The 24,549-nt window shown below is 35.7% G+C and overlaps 1 protein-coding gene across 2 annotated transcripts; it reads right to left on the bottom strand.

The window, feature by feature from the left end:
* Positions 1–38: 38 nt before the first annotated feature.
* On the bottom strand, positions 39–24,549 carry ccdc141 (coiled-coil domain containing 141). Of its 2 annotated transcripts, XM_052564513.1 has the most exons (26): positions 24,149–24,549; positions 22,131–22,253; positions 20,450–20,641; positions 19,062–19,158; positions 18,571–18,824; positions 17,412–17,531; positions 16,433–16,627; positions 15,930–16,102; positions 15,649–15,790; positions 14,609–14,728; positions 14,266–14,457; positions 14,003–14,182; positions 13,729–13,908; positions 13,480–13,605; positions 13,202–13,390; positions 12,450–12,611; positions 12,043–12,192; positions 8,515–8,655; positions 8,137–8,334; positions 7,707–7,890; positions 7,392–7,504; positions 7,214–7,276; positions 6,140–6,664; positions 4,445–5,268; positions 3,263–3,435; positions 39–212 (listed from the first exon to the last, which is right to left on the bottom strand). In XM_052564513.1, exons 1-26 carry the CDS (start codon positions 24,269–24,271, stop codon positions 208–210), a joined length of 4,944 nt encoding a protein of 1,647 aa, XP_052420473.1. In that variant the 5' UTR covers positions 24,272–24,549; the 3' UTR covers positions 39–207. The 2 variants fall into 2 exon arrangements, with proteins under 2 accessions (XP_052420473.1, XP_052420472.1); XM_052564512.1 differs by lacking the exon at positions 39–212 and having other exon boundaries at positions 2,421–3,435; positions 24,149–24,548.

Raw genomic sequence — 24,549 nt, forward strand, 5'->3', positions numbered from 1 at the left:
TACTTTTAAGCTAATCAAAGACAATAGACATGCTGTATGAAGCAAAATATGTTTATTTTAATTGAACAATATAAAGTTACAGGGCTATTTTCGTGTGTGTGTGTGTGTTTTCTTGGATGGTGTGTGTGTGTGTTTTGGTGGATGGTGTGTCCGCGTGTCTCTGGTTGTCAGCTGTGGTTAGTCGATGGAATTTCTTCCCACTTTCTTCTAACCTTAAACAACAAAATGAACATATTCAGTAGTGTTATGACTTTATGTCTAGAACTATCGTTTATCCATTGACAAAAGATTTGTAAAGACCGAAATTTAGCGGACATGACGTTTGCCTTTTTGCCGCATATAGTTATTTTTCATTTTCTTTTCTTAATGTGTTCCTTGGCATTCACTCTGTAACATTAGAGCTCCTGGGATGCAAACATATTTTCTTCATTCATGCATAAACCTAATTGTAGCTATGTTCAATTATATTATTGAAAGGCATCATGATTTTGATGTTAAATGCTGAAAACAGACTCCTGATTTAATGACATTTGTTATTTAACGTTACTCTCATTTTTTCCAGAAATGAAAATGATTAATTTAACATTAACTTTATTTTACAATGTATTCAATGTATTCAAATCTATATAGTAAAAAAATAATAATATCAATCTGCAAATCAAAACAATTTTTTTTTATTTTGCAATCTGTTATTATTACAGTTTTTTTTTTGTTTTAGGCAAAAAATACCCTTTAAAATCCAATATGAGTTTATATTATGACTTTGTCAACTATCTTTGTCTGCGTTGCAAGGTGTCAGGTCCATTGTCCACTGGGAAGGTTACTTTGGAAATGTTATAGGTTACAGATTACCTTATTTAAAATGTAATAAGTAGTGTCACTGTTTCAAGTGTCTTTAATGTAACTGATTACATTTGATTACTTTTCGATTACTTTTCTAAATTTCTATTGTTTTCAAATCTTGATTATTTTGAATCATCTAAAGCAGGAAGGGTTAATGATACAGTGGCACTCAACACTGATTACTCTCAGATTTCAGAATCCTTCTTCACTTGAATTCAGATTGTAAAGTACAACCACCTCAAAATAGGACTTTAGCAGCTCTTATCATTTCTTTGCTATGACAGGAAACATTGGCATCTAACAATGCCTTGGAAAAAAAGGCAGTTAATCTATAAAATAAATAAATAAATAATCATTTACATAAACCAAAATAGGAAATAAAACAGTTATGGAATAAGCATGTGTCATATTCTGTGTCTTCAACTCCAGAAACATTGGTGTCTCATATTTTAAATATATATGTGTGAAAATATTCAAATGTAATTCCCTTTGTAATCATTAACAATATCATAATTAACTGTAATTTAACTACAGTTTATATTACATTAACAGATTAGAGCTACACTTATTTTGCAATTAAATACGTAATTTGGTTACATGTAACTAGTTACTGCCTAACACTGGTCAGGTCTGATGATAAAAGATAAAGGACTGATTTTTTCAAGTATTGGAATGGAAATGACAGATGAGAATGTCCGCCAGCGAACTTTATAAAGCTGACGCACTGCGGACCTAAGCGGACTTTCGGGGGACGTCCCCCTTTGCTGGGGAACTGACTCAAATGATTCGCGATCCCGCTCCGAACTCCCAAATTGACTGAAATGATTCGCGATCCCCAAATTGACTCAAATGATTCGCGATCCCGCTACGAACTCCCGAACTGATTCAAATGATTAGCGATCCCCAAACTGACTCAAATGATTCGTGAGCCCGCTTCGAACTGTCGAACTGATTCATATGATCAGCGAACCCTTACTTTCCTTCAGTAGAGAACCTCCATTATCCCATGAAATTAAATTTTAAGTTTTGGGGCTTTTCCCTCTTTCTCTTTCTGTATATTTTTTTTACCCAAAATGGACAGAAACTTCAAAGGGTCTTTGAGGATTAGGCCCTGTTTTGAATAAAATGTATTTCCTAGCAATAGAGAAAATATTAGAAGTATTTATCAATAGGAAATATTATTAGGAAATGCACTTAGAATCAACAGAAATATCAGAAATGAAAACTCAAGAGCATATGGATATTAAGACAACACTGACGAGCAACTTGCATGCATTTAACAAAGTTAATTGTGATGTGTGTAGCTGCTAGAAATGTGCGAGTTGAATATACAGCACTTACCTCAGTCAACACCTACCTCAGATTAAGTTACAGAGACTCTTGCCAGTTGCAACCAAGAGTAATCAGCCTGATAACATCAGTCCTTGTTTACTACACTCACATTTTCCAGCTAACATAGATATGAAGCACTTTGCACACCAATAGCATAACTGTTTGTATAAAATGATAAGGCTTATCGATTAAGCTTTAAATGTTTAAAATGTGAAATAACCTTAATTTATATAAGATAAATAATATATCATGGCTATCTTTTATTGTTGTAATCATGAAAAAAGTTAAATACTGTAAACAAATGTTAACACCGAATGTATAGTTCATCCAAAAAGCACAATTCTGTGCACTCAAACTCTTTAAAAATATATATTTTTATTGTAAACTGCTGAACATTTCAGAACTGCAACTATAAATACCTGAAGAGCAGACCAAGGTTTCATTACCATCACAAAGGGAATTGCATGCAGATCCACTGCTACTTCCATAATATAATAGGAAAAATACACAATAATTCAGTTCATGCTGAATCTGTGGGTAGTTGACGCATGTAACACACACACACACACACACACACACACAATAAACAACCAAATTTTAAATTGAAATGTGTATGAATGTATACTGTATATATAAAGTATATATTTAGGCCCTGTGCCTAACCACCATTTCAAAACTATTTTTGCCTTCACTAGTTCACTGAAAGCTCCTACAGTGTGACAGATACATTTTAAAAAAAATCTAATATTTAAATGTAGTCTTTCAAACAATATCATAAGAGCTTCATGCATTATAAATGAATGACTGCTAGTTTAAAATAGTTTTAGATGAAGATTGATATCAACTACTCATGTGCTCTTACATTTGTGCAGTCATCAAAGACTCAAAGTTAATTCAGCACACACCAGTGGTTATATGACGTGAAGAAAGTTCAGAAGTGATCAGTCCACATCCATGTGTTTGCCCTGTGTTAATGGCAGTGTCCATTATAACAACAGCAGATAGAGTAGCCACAAGAAGAAACAGAGGGTGCCAAAGCAGGTGTGCCAGTCCAGTTTGAGAACATCTAAGTCAGGGCTGTTGTTACCTTTGACCTGTAGCATGGAGCTGGACGTGACAGTCCCAGCTGAGTTAGAGGCAGTGACCAAATACTGCCCAGAGTCTCTCACTGCAGAGCTGTGAATGAACAATGCATGTTTGCCTTCTTTATGGGACAGTTCTATGTGCTCATCATTGGCCAGTTTGTGTCCATTCTTGAACCTGAACAAAGAGTGAATTATTATGTTACACAATCACACCACAGCAAAAAAATGGCACACATTAATACACACTCAATGGAAAAGAGAAATTAGAGGCAATGTTAAAGTTGAAGGTCCTACAGAAGTTACATAAAAAGGAAAGGTTAGCGAAAGGAAATGTGGATCAACATGTTAGTATACATGAAATATATGCATGACAGCGTGGAAAAAATGGTTCAAATGAAATGAGATCAAAACATCAACTTTTCACAACAAACCTGCTTCATGCAGGCTGACAAAAATATATATGTTTATATTTGTTAATCTATCTGAACTACAAAAACCATGCTCTTTGATGGATGTTTTAAATTTTTTTTTTTTTTTTTTTTTTTTTAAACTGAAATATCCATACAAATTTTGTATAATGTGCCACCTATTTGGATGCAATAGCATTTATATAATGAATCATCTCTACATATTACTCTACCGTTCAAAAGCTTGGGGTTGGTAAGATTGTATTGTTTTTGAAAGAAGTCTCTTCTGCTCACCAAGTCTGCATTTATTTGTTCGAGAATACAGTAAAAATAAGCATTTAAAGCATCATATGATCCTTCAGAAATCATTCTAATTTGCAGATTGGGGATCAAGAAAGAAACATTATTAATGTTGACAGTTAATATTATCAGTGCTTCTAACTAGTTTTGTGGATTTTTTTTTATTATTCTTTAATGAATAGAAAGTTCAAAGTAACTTTTTTTTTAACGTTCTACTATGACTTTTGATTATTGTAATATAAAGGTCATTGCTGTATAAAGTTCTTTCTTTCTGAATTTCTCAACAACAACAAAAAAACCTTACTCAACTGTAGTAAAATATTATATTATTTAAATGTTTAATACTATATATTATTAGAAGATATTAAGAATAATATATTAATGTAGACTATTATATTAAGAAAAAATAGCCAGTCTTTCTTCCAATTAGCAAAGAATGTTTTAATTTATGGGTCAAGTTTGTTATAAGCTACCCACCAGGTTAATGTAGGCTCAGGAAATCCAGTGACTTCCACCTCCAGGGTCACCGGGGAGCCCTCCATTACTGTGGCATTAGGCAAGGGTTTGGAGAAGTTAGGGCTTGTGCCACCTGCCAGTTTTCCCATAACCATTTTGGAAGATGCCCGCCTGATCTCCTCTCGGATGGCTGTGGGCTTGCAGAGATCCGAGTCCTGCTCTGTGGTTAATGAGGTAGGGGTAGCATGCATGTTACTGGGACGTGCGATGTGGCACTGACTCGTACTAGAATCATGCACACACTTTTGCCTTTCGCTATGACTCTCATGCGCTGAGTAAAGCGTTTCAGTGATGCTGCTTGGTGGTGGGTTGCCAGATTTGCTCTTTAAGATGCTGGATATGGTGTTTGACACAAGGCTAGGGGCAGGTACTGTGAGGGGGCTTTGAACAAAAGAGGACGACTCTGCTCTGAACCTAGCCCCCAAGCCAGTGGTGGGAGATGGGTTGCTCTCGGCCTGACTCGACATCCACTCCCGCTGCCTCTGGTGTTGTGTGTCGCCGTGCTGAGAGTGGGACTGATGGCTGTGCTGGTTAATGCGAAGGCTGTGAGAGCTCACGCAATAGCCTTCATCCAGGTCATTTTCTGACTGAATGATGTTGGATTCTGGAGTCTCAGATAAAGGAGGCAGGGAGATGTCATCTGGAGAGGTGCACTCGTACTCATCATTGGAGAGTGATTCCTCCGTAAGATGGTCAGGCTGGAAGTCACCTTCAGGTACAGGAGCTGCTGGCTCTGGCGTCCCATGAGGCAAATATTCCTCCTCTAAAGAATGATGAGCAGAAGTCTATGGAAACAAAACACACAGATAAAGAGGGAAATGAAAAGCTGTAAGTCTCCCTGTAATGTAATTTTGTTTGCAATTGTTTTGTAAGTTGGCATTTAAAAGCACACACATTAGAAAACCCACTAAAGACAAAAATCTGCTTTAATATATTAAGTGTTTTGTAAGCCTATATATATTATACTGAAATACTAAATATTTAATGTGATTATAGTGCATAATTTAGACATAAATTATATATTTTACATGTCCTCAGAAGCAATATAAATTTAAAATATTTCTAAAGTGACTATAGCATCAACATATTAATGTACATTGTTCAACAAATTATATAATATTCACGTGTAAATGTATAATTTAAACTTTCAAAAGTTTCTAGTCAGAAATTTTCTTTTTAATCAGCAAGGACACATTACATTGATCAAGAGTGACAGTAAATACTTTAATAATGTTACAACAGATCTCGATTTCAAATAAATGCTCAAACTATATTCATGCAAGTGTATAAGGAACACAAAATATCTAAGCAACAAAACTGTTTTCAACATTGATAATAATTAGAAAACTCTTTCTTGAGCACCAAATAAGCATATTCCACTGTAACTATTACTATAATTTAAATTGACAAAACTTTCAGAGGAGCCAAACTGTGTCACAAAAGTCATATTGATGACTGTTGAATGTAGCCTTTTTGGTTTTAAATGTTGCACCCTGACACATCTTCATAGTATCCCAACATGTTTGTTTACTTTGGAATGTAATTTAGTAGCACTTCAAAATAGGACTATTCTTTGCCTAATGATTAAAATCATACCTACTTGAAATTTGCTGAATAAATCAATAGAAAATGACTCCGTGTCAAAAGAAAGCTCACCTTGGAATATAAGTGAAAAGGATGATTTCTACTACATGCCTGATACTTCTCCTCAGAGCTGGACTTCTGCAGCTCTCTTTGGATGTCAATGATGCTGGGACGTGATACGCCTGGGTCCCGTGGAGGTGGAGGAGGAGGAGGTGGTGGGGGAGGTGGGGTTTCTTGTGAGTCTCTCTTGGTTTGCTGCAGAATGTGACTCCTCTTATCCCGCTCTGCAGGGGCATGGATTACATTAATGGTGTGAGAGTGAGAGAAAGAGGTGTGCATCTCTTCTCTCCTCTCTATAGTAGATTTGCTTGTGATAGTCTCCACTTTGCTGATCTTGGTACAGGCCTCCTGTGTGTACAACCTGGTCTCTGACAGCACTTTTTGATGCTCTGGATGATGTTTGTCTGGCAGATCTTGGCTTCGTGTTTTTTGACAAAGCTGAGGTTTCTTGTTTTCCGGATTCTTGCCGTCAGACATCTCTTTAGTACAGTGTGGGCCTGTCATCTCAGGGGTGTGTCCACTTTCCTTGGTTTCAGGCTGAAATAAATAAAAAAAAAAAAAAAAAAACGATGGCTTAGGGTTGGATGTTTTTTTTTTTTTTTATTCATGATACATTTTCAGTGTTTTTGCTGATTATATAAAATTAAACAACGCTGAATAACACAATGATTTAAATGCTCTCTTTTTTGTTTACTATATTTCCTTAAGACAGTCAACACACTAGTTTTGTGCTCCTTGTCTTGTGATTTGCCTTCAATTTAAAATTTAGCAGCAAATATGGCGTTAGAGTTTGTATGTAAGTGTGATTCATTTCTGTGAATATGTTTAATGAATCAATATCTAATCTACTGATTCTTTCTGGTCAAATACATCTAATATTAACATACAGTATGTTATGTTGACAGATTTTATTAAATAACAATCTTGACAGTGTGTAAAGCTAGATTATTTGGACTATGTTTTACTGGAATTGAACTTTAATAGTAATTTAACTAATTGATCATTTAGAACGTACAATATAAAATATCAAATACTTTATTTCTGGCATCTTTGCAATTGCGAGTGAAAGTGTTACTGGTGTTTTACCGTATCAATGGTGTCTCGTTTGTTGTTGTCTTCAGGTGTTAGAGACTGCTTCAAGGTCTCCAACTACATAAAGAATTAATATACCAATATTAATAGAAGTATATTTATATTTTTAGATGAATAGAACTGTCAGATTATTTATACCATGTAAAATAATTAGGTTTGACATTTTTACCACCTGAAGTTTGGCTTCGAGGTCCAGCAGTCCATTTGACAGTTCTTTTATTGATTCTACAATTTCATGGTGTTTGTTGATCGTTTTCTCCATATATTTCTTTCCTTCTTCAGCACCTAGATTAAAAACAGCAGTTATGCTCTGAGGATAGCAACTCTACCGCTTGGGTTAAAGGAACATTATAAAGCATTTTAAGGAGTTGCTGCAATTACATTTATACACTGGGGTCTCTTTGAAGTAATTTGTTCTATTCAGTAAAAGGGTAAAAAATTAATTCCTCTAAAGCAATATTTCAGAATGCATTCTTCATTTTCTCACCATGCAGCCGTACTGCCAGCTCTGTGATCTGGCCAATTCTCTCCTCTTGCTGTGGGATTGTGGGCCACACAAATTTTTCAAACTGTCTGTAGAGAGATCCGACTGCTTCCTTGGTCTTACACTGAGAGGAATATTTACCCACACGTACAATTGTGGAGCTTGCCTCGTCGCACCAGGACTGATACTGTGTTTAAAATGAAAGGTGAGAGATTAGACTGTTTTCATTAACTGACATACATTTGTGAGAGCAAAGCACATTTAATTTGTTTTCTACTTCATTTAGCGGCATTATAAATGGAAAGATCTGAAAGTATTCATAAAACCTTGAAATAAATAAAAAATTCCCGGGAAAATTCTGGATTATAAATTCTCAAGTAAAATTGAGATAGTAGCTCCTATTGGCTCATTATATGTTCCTGGTGCACCCCACCTCCTCTAAGGCTTGCTGGAGCTTGACATTCATGTCCAGGTTCTGTTTGTACTCCTCCACTGCTCTGTCAAAATCGCCCACCTGTCTCTGCAGCTCATTTAAGGCATCCTCAATCTCTCTGAGGCTGTTGCCAATTAAATGCCTCTCACTGCTGCTGGATACTTTCAGAGTGAAGGCTTGCAGCTTCTTCTTCAAAACCTACAACAGGGAGGGATTTGGATATGACATTTTATAAATAGACAACTGTCAAAACAAAGAAATCTCCTGCAGGTATGAGTCTGTATAATTCTCTCACTGCTGAGTGAAGATCCTCAAATAAAAAAGAAAAAAACATATATAATAAAAATTTGCAGGTAGATTAAAAGAGAGCTTCCTTACCTGTAGCTTTTCAATGTAAATCTCAATTTGCTGGATCTGATTTTTCACCGCCTTTATGTTTCTCGACTTCTCGTTTTTCTTCATGTAGTTGAATTTCAAATTGTTGAATTTCTTTTTGAGATCTTTAAAGGACTCTCTCATCTTAAAAAAAATTATACAAATCAGGATAAGAAAATAATAATATAGCAATAGAAAACCATGCAAAGAAAGGCCAAAAATAATTCACACATAAATAACTGAATTTGAAAGAATTTTCAGGAACCCTTTTTCCACACAAAACGGTTCAAAGTTGTCATGTGATCATGCTCAAAAAGAAGAGGGGGCGGGGTCTTAATAGTAGTACAAATGTAATACATGTTAATGTTTGCTACAATGGCTTTGAGGAATGTATAAGGAATGTGTTATCCTAAGAACTAATGTGAAAATATTTAAGAGCTTCATCGAGGGGAAGTTTGTCGGTGCATAAGGCTCATGAAATTTATAAAAATGGCTGTGGAGTTTATTATATGAAAAATCCAGGTCTAGAAATTTTACTTTTATAATTATTGAAATAAAATTGAAATTGTTGATTGGGAGAATTTAAATAAATATATTGACTCTTATCTAATTTAGTTTAAATGCGGTCCTCTTGAGGTACGCGTAAACATTTGCTGAGCCCTCCTAGTTTTATGGAGCCAAAAGAGTCTCAATAAAGATAAATGCACACACTACATTCACATATGCACACATAGGATTCATACATTCACACACATAATCCATAAATACACACACAATTCAGAAATGCAAACAACATTTACAAATGCACTCAAGATTCACATATGCACAGGACAAGATTCAGAAATGTATTTCTGATGCACACACGCATATATCTTGATTTACAAACTGCTTGCGGTCTGTGAACTTCACTTGACTTGGCTCAACACACAAATGCCTTTTTTTTAAACAGGGAATGATCAGCAACCAATCAGATATCTCCCTTGTTTTAGCCAATCACAAGAATGCACCCCACGTGGGGGATTGTTTACTTATAAGCCAATCAGCGAAAGACTCACTTTCCTCTTGTAGCGAACGACTCACTTTCCTCAGCGAACGACTCACTTTCCTCTCGTAGCGAACGACTCACTTTCCTCAGCGAACGATTTACTTTCCTCAAACAGCGAACGACTCACTTTTCCTCAGCGAACGACTCACTTACCTCACGCAGCCGGCGACTCACTTTTTGATCAGCAGGAGACTCACTTTCCACAACCGGAGAGTCACTTTCCTCTCGCAGCGAACGACTCACTTTCCTCATCGAACGATTCACTTTCCTCACGAGTCACGCAGCGAACGACTCACTTTCCTCAAGCAGCGAACGACTCACTTTCCTCAGCGAACGATTCACTTTCCTCACACAGCCGGCGACTCACTTTTTGATCAGCAGGAGACTCACTTTCCACAACCGGAGAGTCACTTTCCTCTCGCAGCGAACGACTCACTTTCCTCATCGAACGATTCACTTTCCTCACGAGTCAAGCAGCGAACGACTCACTTTCCTCAAGCAGCGAACGACTCACTTTCCTCAGCGAACGATTCACTTTCCTCACACAGCGAAGTTGAACGAACGATTCACTTTCCTCATGCAGCGATTAACTCACTTTCCTCAGCGAACGACTCACTTTCCTCTGGCAGCTGACCACTGACTCTCTCTTCATGTAGGGACCGAATATTATAATTAAAGTGACTTCTATATTGCATCCAAAAGAATATTTAGATATTTTTAAATATTCAGAAAGGTATATATTTTTTTTTAACTTTCATTAAAATATTTCAATAAAATATTTAATATATTCAATAAAAAACACTGGGCTATATATATATTGAGATTTTTTTTAAATTTATATTTTGTAAAAAATACTAAAAAATAAACCTGAATTGTAATCTAAACATCTGTATTTTCATACAATTTCATAAATAAGTAGGCTATAATATGCTGCACCACAGGCATATTGTGCTGTGTGAACGTGTTCATGTGATTGGCTTATAAGTAAACAATCCCCCACGTGGAGTGTGTTCTTGTGATTGGCTAAAAGAAGGGAGCTATCTGATTGGTTGCTGATCATTCCCTGTTTTAAAAAAAAGGCATTTCTGTGTCGATCCAAGTCAGGGGAGTCTCAAAATTCAAATGCAGTGAAGTTCACAGACCGCAAGCAGTTTGTAAATCAAGATATGTGTGTGTGTGTGCATCAGAAATACATTTCTGAATCTTGTCCTGTGCATTTGTGAATCTTGAGTGCATTTGTAAATGTTGTTTGCATTTCTGAATTGTGTGTGTATTTCTGAATTGTGTGTGCATTTGTGAATTTTGTATGCATTTGTGAATCTTCTGTGCTTTTTAAATTTTGTGTGTGCATTTGTAAATTTTGTGCGCATTTGTGTATCCTGTTTGTGTATTTATGAATCATGTGTGTGCATGTATGAATCCTGTGTGTGCATATGTGAATGTAGTATGTGCATTTATCTTTATTGAGACTCTTTTGGCTCCATATAGTTTTCCCTGAGCCCCCAGTTAAAAATCACTTATCTAAATGCATGTGCTTATTGATTTAAAGAGGGGGGGGAAGTATGATTATTATCCTCTAGAGGGAGACCGAGATTACAATTTTATCACAATAGGAACGGACTGTTTTGGAAGACATTCTAAAATAATCTGAAATACTTTTAATGAATTATGGTATAATCTCACCAAACTATAAAATTTAAATTTATTAACATTATTTGCAATTAATGAGTCAGTAAACAAAACAAACAACAAAAAAAACACACAAAAAAAGGTGATGAAAAACATATGGCTGTATATCCCTCACACACAGAAACCAATTTGTACAATAATCAAAAATCACAAAAGACATCATGAAACTAAGTCATAAGGATGGAAACCTAAGAGGTTCGTGTTGTAATACTAGGGACTGACTGTTGGATTTTGTGGCTGTGGGGCAGTAAGTATTTGATAAGGGTGGAATCCTTCCTGCTATCTGAAGCGATGAGAGACAAATGACAGGATCCCTCAGTCATCACAGGGAGAGACAAACCCTGCAGTTCACAGACTCAATTTAACAAGGGCAGACAAGCTATAAATAATTCAGGGAGAGTCAGCCACAAAAGACCAACAAGTATGCTTCTGAGCCCTGGATCTGTGTGCTGGGAAAAAAAGTTAACACATCTTTACCAAACAGTCCTCTTTCACATGCATAAGGGTCGTTTGCATTCTTAATGACACAGCAGGAAATAATGACCTTTTGAGTTAGGCAGAAATATACTGGAAAATGGTCTTATGATTTGAACTTATGATTGTTTAGGACATAAAAATATTTTAGTGGACCTAAAAGACTACTATTAACACATCATACCTGAAATCAAGACACAACAGCATAGTTTTTCCATGGCACAATGTTTTTTCCTTAATTTTGCTTCAGACGAGATTAAATGAAATTACGAGAAATTAGTGATTGATTTAAACACTGACTGACACACACTTACGAAACTTACCTCACCAATCTCTTCCTTATAAAGGCACAATTGGACAACGCTCATCAAACTCTCTTCACATTTGTTGGCCTTAGGAATCCATTCATTGCTTCCTCTTTCCAATTTTTCCAGTTTCTCCTTTAACTGCTGCACTGACAACACTAGCAGATGCTTGGAGCATAAAAAAGGGGGAATGGAGAACAATGCTCATTAATGGCACTTGTTTCATACCATTTCTATAAAAACAACAAGTACTGTTATCTATTTAGGCATGACAAATAAATAAAAAAAATCAACATGATTGCTCCACAGGTTGTTCATCATGATGTGTAAATAAATTTGTCAGGTTCGGGTAAGGAAATCCAGAGAATGCATGAAATATTTTGAAGATAATGAGGGCATGCAATATTTTGAAGTAATTGACACACCGACTGCTGCACAGTGCTGGTGAGATCTGCACCCAGCGAGAGGGCGAGCTTGTACAGATAGTGGATATGCCTCTGCCTCTCCTGGTGCTGATTCAACTGAGTCCTGGCCTGGCTGCTGTCACTGTACACAGTCACTGGTTCTGCATGTAACATAGTGTCCAGCTGAGAAAAAAAAAATGCTTAGGCAACACATTTTCAGTAAATACATTATTAATATAATGAAAGGGTTCAAAAAAAATATATAAGAATTATTACAAATTTATATTTGTCTACAAAACTTACATTTATTAAATGAACAAATTAATAACACAAAACGTAAATCAAATTTTTTAGCTCTTCCAGGAGATAGTTGAGGAAAAGAAAAACACTCAACAAATGTCCACTTGTTCAGTATTGTTTAAAACAATTTACCCAATTATTAAATAATGACAGTGAAGATGATGATGATTAATATGATTACTAGTGTTTCGTCACAATGTACAGTATAGTTTACAGGATGCAACTCATGACATTGGCTAAATAAATGAACATGGTCTGCAAAGCTGTTATCTAGAGAGTGAGCCGTGTGTTTGAAAATGCTTCTCATTTTTATTCATCACTATTTAATTCTCATAATCCTATTATTTTGCATAATCCGTTAGAATGAGTAGGTGGCTGACTTTTAACAGTGCATATTAATTCTGGTTATGAAATCCATTGCAATATCTTTCCAAATGATTCTTTAAAGTGTCCTGACAGAAATGAGATTTTACCTCTTGATAAAGCTGATGAAATTTACAGGCCATACTGAGAATGGTTTCATACTCTCTGATTTTATCTCTGACTCGCTGGTGTAGCTGCAGGAGCTCAGAAACGCTCTCGTTCTTCTCTTTCACCGGTATTCCCTTCAAGCCAAGCAGCTCGGATGTCTTAACCAGGAATTCCACTTCTGCATTCAGTTGCTGTGAAGTGTTTAAAATTGAGGTTAGTTTTACAGTTGTTAAAACAAAGCATTGTCAATAACCAAAAAGAAAAAAAAGTGTAGTTTTACCAGGAATCCTGGCTTTACAGCATTGAAGTTATCCTGTAGTTTAGACACAGACTGAGAATCACCCCCCAAATCAATCTTGGAAGCTGGAGCAAAAATCTCCTCCATTGCCTTTAAATCATGAAGAACCTGCAGGCATCAATGCTATTAATGTTTAGCAGGAAGAAATAAAATAGCTCAAATAATATGTATTATTCCATAACTATTTTTGCTTCCGTAACCTGATGTATTAATGAGTAAATCAAAAGTTACCTTTTTAAGTTGATCCTTAAATTTTTTCCACTGCTTCTTCACCGATTTCATCTGACTATAATGCAGCTGCCAGGACGTCCACAAGTCTGCTAGTTCAGATTTCTTTTTGGTCAGTGTCTCCATATATTTTTCTACAACATACTCTGCCGCTTTAATGTTTAGATTCAGGTTGCCACTGATCTGCAATAAAACATAATTTAGACCCCAAGACACTGATTCACCCATAGATTTGCAAAGACTGCTAGTTGTAAGTTTGCTCTACAGTGTTCCTTACCATGTTAGAGGAGTTAATAAAATTGTTGCCCAGGTCCTGCATGGTGAAAAACTTCTGCAGCAATGACTGCCACTTAGCATCCAACATATCCTTCATCGTTGCACCTGCTCCTCCATTTTCCTCCGCTTCCTCTGGCCTATTCTTATAGCATTCCTCAAGTGTCCTTATCTGTTCCTCAACCTGTGCCACCACACAAAATAATCATCACTGGAATATTGTTTTTAGTCTAACTGGATACATCTATACTATAAATATATGTTTACCTCATCTGCACTGCGCAGAAAGTCCACGTAGGGTCTAAGGCCTTCCACATGAAATGAAATGTTTCTGAGCAGTGTTTTCATCTCTTCCGCCAAAAGTGAAGCTTTGTTAGATAACTCAACTGCATCTGAGGAATCCAGCCCCTTGAGTTCCTTTATAAAACCAGCTATAGCCTCTGATTCTCTCACAGCATCCTACAGGGGGAAAAAACACCATTCAAAGAAAGATCTGATTACTATCTCAATATGAGAAGATCTTACTTTTTAGGGATTGTATAAAATGGTAAAATAACTTTGAACTTCCCTTATCATATTGTAATCTCAGTCTTGGTAAGTATGAACCCACCTGAGACTGTGAGAGTAGCTCAACATGTTTGTTAAGGATGTCCTCAGCCTCAGTTAGAGATGAACCAGGCTCTGTGCTGGAAGAGAGGACACCGTTGCTGCTCTTAATCCAAGCAGAGACCTGTGGAAGATGAATCATTATGACAAAATATATGCGTTTTTCAACAAGCTACAATATTAAAGTACATTTATCAACTTAGAGCAAATAACCTACTTATGCATTTAAAAACAGAAAAAGCTAATGGGTGAATTTTAGGCACATACAATAAAAATAAATAAATAAATAAATAGTGCATTTTCTTTGTTTCTAACATTATAAATAAAGTCAAACAAAAATAATAATTTCCTTGTATTACATAATTAAATTAATACTTTATAGTTCTAATCTTTCATAGTTCTTATTTCATTGAATTATTAGTGCTTATTATTGTTGGTTGGAAATATCTGACAATAAATTATTATTTCATGGCATTACATATGTTATCCTGGACCACAAAATGTTATTTTTTTATTGAGATTTATACATCAGCTGAATAAATAGGCTTTCCATTGATGTGTTAGGACAATATTTGCCTGAGATGCAACAATTTGAAAATCTGTAATCTGAAGCAAAAAACAAAAAAAACAACAACAAATCAAAACATTGAGAAAACCACCTTTAAAGTGAAGTTATCCAAAGGAAGTTCTAAGCAATGAATATTATTAATCAAAAATTGCACTGACATATTTACAGAAATAAATAAAAAAATGTATATCTTCATGTATCTTTACTTAATATCCTAATGGTGTTTGGCATAAAAGAAAAATCAATCATTTTGACCCATATAATGTATTGTTGGGTTACTGCTACAAATATACCCATGCTACTTATAACTGGTTTTGTGGTCTAAGGTCACACACACACACACACACACACACACACGCACACAAACTGTTTATTATTATTATTGTTGTTGTTGTTAGAATAGTGCCACAAAACTAATGTTTAATGACATTCACACTTAATTCTGTGTTATAGATAGTGTCAGCATTTTTCTATACCTTATCCACCAGTTCTTCAAATGAAGACACCAGCTGCTGCCGTTTGCCTGTTAACTCTCTATGGGCGTGACACTCATGGCTCAGAGCATCGACTCTCTCTTTGATGTATCCCAGCATCCTTTGGAGTCCTCCAACTTGGGCACTAACAAACAAACCACAAGGACAACGTGGATGCCTGACACTACACAGAACATCTCAATCCTTTTACCCAGGGTCTGAATATCTGCTGTGATAGAATCTATTTTTTAACACACTGTAGCATCTGCTCTTCGTCTTCTCACCTTTGTGGGTCGAGCTTCTGAAGTAACAGCCGACCTCTCTGAAGAGGCTCGACAGATGCGTCTTTTATCCTCCGTGAATACTCATCATGTTTCCTGGCCAGTTCAGGTAATGGCAGAGGTTGATTCTTCAGTTCCTTTATAGCAATCTCTATGTTGCCCAGCACCTCAAATGCCTGAAAAAAATGGGTTATGTATAAAATAACGTATATATATCTATATCCATATCTCTCTATTCTCTCTCTCTCTCTCTCTCTCTATATATATATATATATACACAGACACACACATATATTTATATATTTATATACACATACATTCACATACATACATACACATATGCATACATACATATATATACATACACACACACATACATCTGACACTCAAGTGTGGTCAGAAGAAATATAGCTGCTGAAGTGTTTACCAAGAGTTAGGGCTCTATCAGCTCAGTTATCCCAACCTCAACTTAGTCAAAGCACGTGGAGTGCTACTGTATTACATACTTTATTAGCACTGCTGTAAAAGGCATTGCTCTCCTGCAGATGAGCCAGACGATTCATCATGAGGCTCCAGAACTGCTCGTGTGTAGCTTTGAGTTTTTCACTCTTCTCTGACAAGTGTTGAAGCTGTGTGCACTCATTCGAGGAAAGCAGATCTGACGCCTGCTGTAGCAACATCTCAACAAGCACACCCCAGTCCTGAAGGAAGGTACATGAACCAGAAAAAAGCTTTAGATCCCCACTTAAAGTTAACCTGATTAACTTGAAATATATATTTGATTTGATTTTAAGAATATGTGTGGAAATATTAGAAAGTATTTCTATAAGGATATCAGACTTTCAGTAATGTGCTGTGGTCAAACTCAGGCACTTACACTTTATTAATTATAACTTGATTATTTACACAATGGCATGAAGATTAACGGTACAGAAATAGAGATCTAATGTTACTGTAGCTGTTGCTGAGTAGGAGAATGAGAATTAGCTTACATGATGGTTCCAGCTTAAAGTTCATCTTAAAAACTATATATTACTATACACATTTATGCAATTCTATTTAAGAAATTATAACTGTTGTTTCCCACCAAAATTATGTCTCAAATGATGTCCTTATTGTAAGTATTTTTGCAAAAATGAACAGGGTAGAAACACAGGGACAAGAAGACCAAAAAACAAAAAAAAAACAAAAAAACCACACTGATAACTAATTACACATCAAGCGCAACACAACTTTTTGATTACAGAATGGAAAACCTTTTTTTAAGTTGCATAGCAGTTAGTCAATAATGCTTGAGCACAAATTGCAATATCCCCACTAAAACCAATGAACTGAAAATATTTTACATTTATCTATATATTTACCTAATTATAATATTTTTAGAAAAGAAAACTATTCTGACTAATCAATCTTGAAAAACGAGAGTTTATACAATATATTAAGGTATATTTTAACTCTTCATTGAACAGTCTAGTGATCTCTTACCTTGGATTTCTGTTCAAATTCTTTGTATTCACATAGTAAGTCCTCATTTTCTGACAGAGATGAACCCAGCTGACTGTTTTCCAAGAACAAAGTAGCCTTTTCCCTGAACCACTGTGTTACCTGTTTAAAAGCACATATGACACATATGCAATAGCGTTTTAGTGAGAACTCAAGTGAAAATGCTTCTACTTTGCATTTGTCCAGTTTAAAACAAAGTTCTAACTATAAATGATCAGCATAACAATATGAGCTAAAAGTAGAAAACAATACAGAAACATATTTTATTATTTGGTATGTCCTTAATGACAGCAATAACAAAAGACTGTCATCACTGCTTTCTTATATCTAGAAATAGGCAAGTCGATCTTCAATATATTTTCTTCATTTAACAATTTATTTCCAGGTTTAATGAAATAAAATAAAACATTTTATTGACAATGATTCAATTAAAATATCTCTATGTAGCTGAATAATAAATAAGTAATTTAATGGATTTGATTCACAGTGATTTAAAAAATTCTGATTAGCAGTTTAACATTTAATAATTTTTTTAATTTAACATTTATATGCAAAGCATCAGTGCCCTTTAATGAAAGCAATCAGTTGTTTTTAAAGTAGCTTGAGCCTGGCGGTGTTTATGTAGTATCATAGGAAATAAAATTATGTTTAAGCATGATATCAAACAAAACTAAACAAATTTGGGGTTAGTATGCTTTCTGTTAAAAGAAAAAGGTAAAAAAGTGATTTTACAATTTAAAATAATTGTTTTCTATTTTAATATATTTCAAAATGGAATTTTTCCCTGTGACACTAGCCTGAATTTTCAGCATCATTACTCCAGTCTTCAGTATCACATGATCCTTCAGAAATCATTCTAACATGCCGATTTGGTGTGTTAAGAAACATTTTTTATTATTATCATCACTGTTGAAAACAGTTCTGTGTAATATTTTTATGGAGACAGCTTTTTTCAGGATTCTTTTAATGAACAGAAACTTATTTGGAATATAAATGTTCATAAATTTAAAGCATCCTTATTGAATAAATGTGTACTTAAACTGGTGCAACTGATGCTATATCTTATGTATTTATGATAATTTACTTAAGACATACATCCAGTTTCTATAACAATGAACATTTCTTTGCAAGAGTGACTTACCTCCTGTTCCTGTCTCTCCCACTGTCGAATACGGGAAATCGTTTCCAGCTCATGCTTTTGTCGTCTCATGCAAAGGTCCACTTGCCGGCGTCTGTCCTGCAGAATCTCCATTAAACCTTCCACCTTTCCAAAGCTGCTCCAGGCCCCGTGAGAAGCTCTGCCATACCTCAAGGCCTGCTGGGACTGGAAGTCCTTCAAAAATTCCAGCAACTCACGACTCTTATTCAACACCAGCATTGACTTCTCCAACATCCCTGAGGATAGAGCACAAGCTCGGTAAAATATACTGGTGTGTTTAATTTTACAGTGTTTATGACAATTCCAAGAATTCATGATATAAACTCCCAAAGGCCAATCTGAGAACAATTCCTCTTCATTCATTAGGTTTCGATCTTAGGTTGGGCGCTGCTAGGTTCCAGGGCATCATAAGCCAATGGTGAGTTTGTTGCAAAGGTGTTCAGAATGACAGAAGAAGGGAACAAAGCTCTTACCTCGTCTAATAGTGCTGTGTCTCTGAAACAGTTCATTCATGTTGTCTGCAGTGGTGGATTTCTGACAGTCTTCAGCTTCATCTATCCTGATGGCAAACTGTAATTGAAGGGTGGAGATAAAGGGTAGTGTAAACAGTTTCAAAATAAAAAAATAATATCAAAATGAAACGTATATATGTACTGCATTTAACAGAATTTGTATGCAACAACAAACAGTATAGGCCGCTATCTGATAAAGATTGATATCTGAGATCTGGTATGTCACATTTCTTTCAACATCTGCTCAAAACACTGTGTGTACTCTGCATAACCAGCTTCTGGTGAGTGACAACTCCATCATGTTACATAAATGAGAGCAGCAACCTTCAGCAGATGAATGCAGTCGACTATGTACATCATCATAATGGTAATTTAGCAGGAAGCACGTCTGTTGAAATGTTATCAGCAAAACAAATATTTTTCTGAAACATGCTCAAGCTTGAGTTTATTTGCACGACCAACCATTTTCTGCTGCTGTCAAAACAGCAGCATGTGACCTTGATGATGAATCAGCTTTTATCTAGAATATCTAACTGAAGCAGATGTCAAAGTAATGTGACTGACTTGCTTCAGATCGCTGAAGATAAACGGAAACAACTGTTCACTGCAAAACAAAACAAAACAACAACAAAAAAACACACACATTGCATGTTCAGCTAGTATCAGATAGCACCATGTTCCCAAACTTCCCAAAAGCTGTAAAAACAAAAACCATCCATTGTAATTCTAAACAAAACCTTTTTTTTGTCCAGTACAGTGTAGCACACTCCCTATGGCACGTCTAACCATCAGGGACGGAACTTTTTCCCCATTTTAATAGTTTTTGAAAGCCACGGGTTACGAAAATAATCATGTCTTGTTTGGAAATTGTTGCAAAATTTTAACAATGGGCTTTTCAAGTTAGAAAGATGCACTGCTGTTCTGTACAGCCAACAGGAAGCCAGCTTCTAAATGTGAACACTTAAGCCACACAAACAATCAACAAAGAAAACACATCACAAACAAACTCATTTTAATTAGGATGAGAGAACTCTTATTTCAATAAGAATCCACTTCATCAAGAATTACGTGTTCAAGTTTTTCATGCATTTTTCTACGCTGACCAACAGGAAGCTTAATGCATTTTGTGGGAACTGATTTTGTGCTGATGCACTTCTTTTGCATTTTACTGTACAGTATTGAGATGTGATGAACTATATACACACATGCTGCATCTTGATAGTTACACTCCATGACTTTTTAGCACGGGGAGGACGTTCCCAATCTCTATTTTCACATCACCAAATGCAATTTTCTTACAGCAAGTTTCTGATAGTACTTCAGCAGGTTTTATGGGTAAACCACATTACCTCCAGAGCACACTCAAAAAAATGGCATGCCAAGATCAGGAGTGATCTCCTCTTCTCCAGGTGGGCCACCAGTGTTTTCCAAGCCTCGCTGAGAGAGACAGCCATGGCCTCATAAACCAACTCCTCTCCTTCCTTCTCAGCTGCTGTTTTATCAGCCTCCTCCAGCAAAGCCCAAACGCCTCCTTCATTTTTCTGTGTAAAATTGAAATTCAATTATTAGACATAACATTTCCCTAGCATGTAAGTGCCTACAGCTCTTACTTTAAACTCGAAACAAAAAGCAGCCCCCATGCTGATTAGACGCGTCTGGTGGGCAGATGCACATAAGTACATGATGAAATGTTTGGTAACGTGCAATATGTTTTAACTGTGGTTGAGGATTTTGTTCTGATTAAAGGCTGTTCTCTTCATTCGGAGCCTGTAGTTACTTTTGGTCAGATAGCAGCTCTGATGGTTTTTCACTTTCAAATATAGCACGGAAATGCTTCTGTAGCATATAATTGTATTTTTTTGAATCAATATTTTGAAGAGTTCAAAGAAGCAAGGAACTCTCCTTGTAAGGTCTGAAAGCATTGCTTTGTGGTATATGTCTGATGTAACGCCAGCTATTTGGATCTGGCAATATAAAAGGTGTACAAAATGTCTTATGAAACTGTCCACGAATCGTTTAACATCTGTTATTAATTCCTCTTCATTAAATATTTTATTTCTACCCTGCAAATATCTTTATAATTCAACTTCAAAACATTCATCATGAATGGAATCATCCCACTGAACAGAGCAGATTTATGACAATTGTTTTTCAAAGGCTCAGATGAAACGCTGAAGAACCTTGAAGTTAAATTGAGTTGTGGGTCTTAAACAGATATTAAAGTTCACGGGCTATAATGATGCCTCCAACAACGGCACTAAAAAACATCTGTGAAAATCCCATAAATCATCTCCTCATGGTTGTGTGAGAAGGTTGTGTCCTCATGATTGGCTTTAAGATAAAGCGTAGACAACCATAAAAATACATACCAAAATGTTGGAACACAGCTACTACATTTCATTTTTTTTTTTTTTTTTTTTTTTAGAATAGAAGTAATCAGTCCTACAAAATCTGAAGTTTAGAAATTATCAAATCTTTTTCACCACTATTTGTCTAAATTCCATTCTCTCATTAAACTTTATGAGGTGCATCCTGGAAAAAAAACACTCTTCAAAAGTTTGTTTTTGAAAGACCAAGATTTTTTTTTTTTTTTTTATCAACAAGGCAGCATTCGTTTTAAAAGATAAAATAAAAACAGTTATACTATGAAATATTGTTACAATTCAAAATAAATACTTTCTTTTTTAATATATTTTAAAATCGAATTTCTTCCTGTGATGGCGAAGCTGAATTGTCATCCATTATTCCATGCTTCAGGATGGCATGATCCTTCAGAAATAATAATAATTAGCTGATTTTGTTCTTTAAAAAAGACCTCTTACAATTATTACATGCTGAAAATGTATTCACAAACTATTTATATTTGTCTACAAAACTAAATTGCATTTCAGAATAAGCTTTAAAATAAAAAAGGATTTAAGGATCATGTGAAATGTAAATTCAGTTCCTGTAGCTGTGTCCAAACCTTTGTCTGGTCCTGTACTTTACAATCAAAACATTTTTATCTTGCATTGGTACAGCAGAGATTACCTTAAGTTTAGCAAGGAGCTGCTCGTGTTCTTCTAGAAGCTTTTTGTTCTCATCCTGGTTGTTTCCAATCTCCAGAAGGTTGGGTTGTGCTTCTGTCAGTTGTAGATGCACCAGCTCGCCACACTTTAAAACACACACACACACACACACACACACACACACACACAATCAACACACCTGGGGACATGTTAATGTATGGCCGTGCTTCAATTGTATCCACGTGGCCTCAAGTGCATTTCACAGACTGTAAACAAGACTGAAAAAAGGTCCTCCACTGGTCCCTGGCCAAACAGCACTTCGATTTCAATGCAAAGCCCCCTCAGTGAATTCCCATCCGATCAATTGCAAGTCCCAATGCAAACTCTGGTATGCAAATTGTGCTCATTTTTAAAATCGCATTGCAATTTACAAGTACAAGAAGAGCCATTCTGAGAGTGAATGAAATGTGGAGCTGCCACAGCTGCCACAGCCTGTCATGTTTGTTAAACAACTGCAAAAAATACAGTTTAAGGTATGCGGACTGATGGCCAATTATAATTTCTGTATACATTAAGGCTACTTATAGGGTCAATTACAGGCATCTGGTGGTTTTTAATACTAACACGCATTAACTGCTTTGTGTATGAAGAACCAGCCATATAAACAAGGCATGAGGTGAATACTACACCTAAAAATCAATCATGTCAAACCAACAACATATTTAGGAGTAATGTATAAATAAAAATGAGATCTGGCTCTGGGGGAGGGAAGATTGTCAGTAAATAACTTAAATTCACTGTTTCCTCCTATCAAATGACTGAACTTGGAGGATTGAAAGCACTGGATACATCTATGGAGCTTTTCTGAGTCTAATACAGATATATACGCTGTAAACTATTTTAGGAGTGTATATGAAAAGTACAAAACAGTAGACTTTCATTTTGGGTTGAACTATTCCTTGAAACAACAGCAGGACCAAGCATACATTAGGCAATAACAGAACTCTTAAAACTAGACATAAGGATGATCAGTCACAGAGAATCTTTATGAATAATTCAGGCCATCAGGAGTTTGGAGTATCACAGGGCTCTGTGTTTTTCTCACAGCTGTTTTTGCCTCCCCATTAAGTCACTGCGTCAGGCATTATGGAATATTCACATTCCATGGAATCCTCTCACAGAAAAACAATAAGGTTGTATTGATAGCCCAAGCCAAGAGTCTGTTGAATACCCTGAACTGTGTGCCATAACATCACTGGTGAGAGCAGTTTCCTTCCATGATTGTAGCAGTGATTTTGGATAAAGCAATGACGTGAGTTCAACATTGTGAATTCACAATCGCATGCAGTCGTACAGTATTCATTCATTCAAAGATATTATCAGGAAAGAAATAGTTTACTAGGCAGTGTTGTTGTTGGTAAACTAAAACTAAAATTCTGAAATTTATTTTTTGTTATTAAATATATCATTTAAAATATGTTTTATAATATGAATAAACTATAACTATGAGACAGAAATGAAAACAAATTCGAAAAGCTGCTTTGGCAACTAACTGAAACAAGCTGAAGGAATGCATTTGTACTAAAATGACTGAAATTATTAAAGGTCATTTCAGTAGTTTAATATAAACAGAAATGACAATGAAATCAAACAGAATATCAGATTTAAAAAAATAAATAGAAAGTTTAAAAAAGTGAAGTTTTAAAATCACTAATACAAAAAAAAAGCTTAATAGCAAAACAAGCAAACATTACAAAGACAACTGAAAATATACAAATAAAACTTCTAAATAAATACTGCGATAACACTTTAGCTGGTATATTCTGCTAAATCTCTTCTTCCACAGAAGATATAATCTATAGATATAGAAAAACTAACACTACAGCACAAGTCAACCACCAAAGAATGTTCTTATTAACTGCACATTAATGCATCTGAAAGAATAAAAACCGTATATACTACACTCCCAGTGACAAACATACAGTTCATATCATCATTCAACATAAAGCTTAGCAATCTAAAGTAGAATAGTTCAAATACCTTGAGTACTGCTACAACAATCTGGGAAGTTCCAGCCTGTACGGCCACAGTGCTGATTGTTGTTGTGGAAGGCTGACCTCCAGCATCACCTTCACTGGACATTGTCCCCTCGAGTCCACACATCCAAGAACCAGAAAGGTCAGAACAAAGCTCAGTACACACAGGTTTGTGCTGGAATCCAAATCTCCCCTTTACAAAAGTCCACAACTGTCCCGACAGACAGCTAAACCCAGAGTGAAGTCTCTGGGGTATTTAAAGTGACACAGCCCACGTCCACAAAGATCCACTTGCCCTGCAGGTAAACTCTGAAACTGCTCAAAGGTCTTTCAGCATTGCTCTTACAGGCTCCACTGGCCTGAATGAACACAGCCGTCTATGTTGACAGGGCAGAGGGAGGCGTG

The sequence above is a fragment of the Carassius gibelio genome, chromosome B9 (genome assembly GCF_023724105.1).
Source record: "Carassius gibelio isolate Cgi1373 ecotype wild population from Czech Republic chromosome B9, carGib1.2-hapl.c, whole genome shotgun sequence".
NCBI classification, from domain to species: Eukaryota; Metazoa; Chordata; class Actinopteri; order Cypriniformes; family Cyprinidae; genus Carassius; species Carassius gibelio.

Excerpts from the sequence above, each read along its gene's own strand:
- ccdc141 (XM_052564512.1), bottom strand. The coding sequence starts at position 24,271 with ATGTGTGGACTCGAGGGGACAATGTCCAGTGAAGGTGATGCTGGAGGT. Across the intron at positions 12,193-12,449 it reads CCAGCACTGTGCAGCAGTCG|CATCTGCTAGTGTTGTCAGT; the intron begins GTGTGTCAATTA and ends TTATGCTCCAAG. Across the intron at positions 7,505-7,706 it reads GCTGGCAGTACGGCTGCATG|GTGCTGAAGAAGGAAAGAAA; the intron begins GTGAGAAAATGA and ends TTTTTAATCTAG.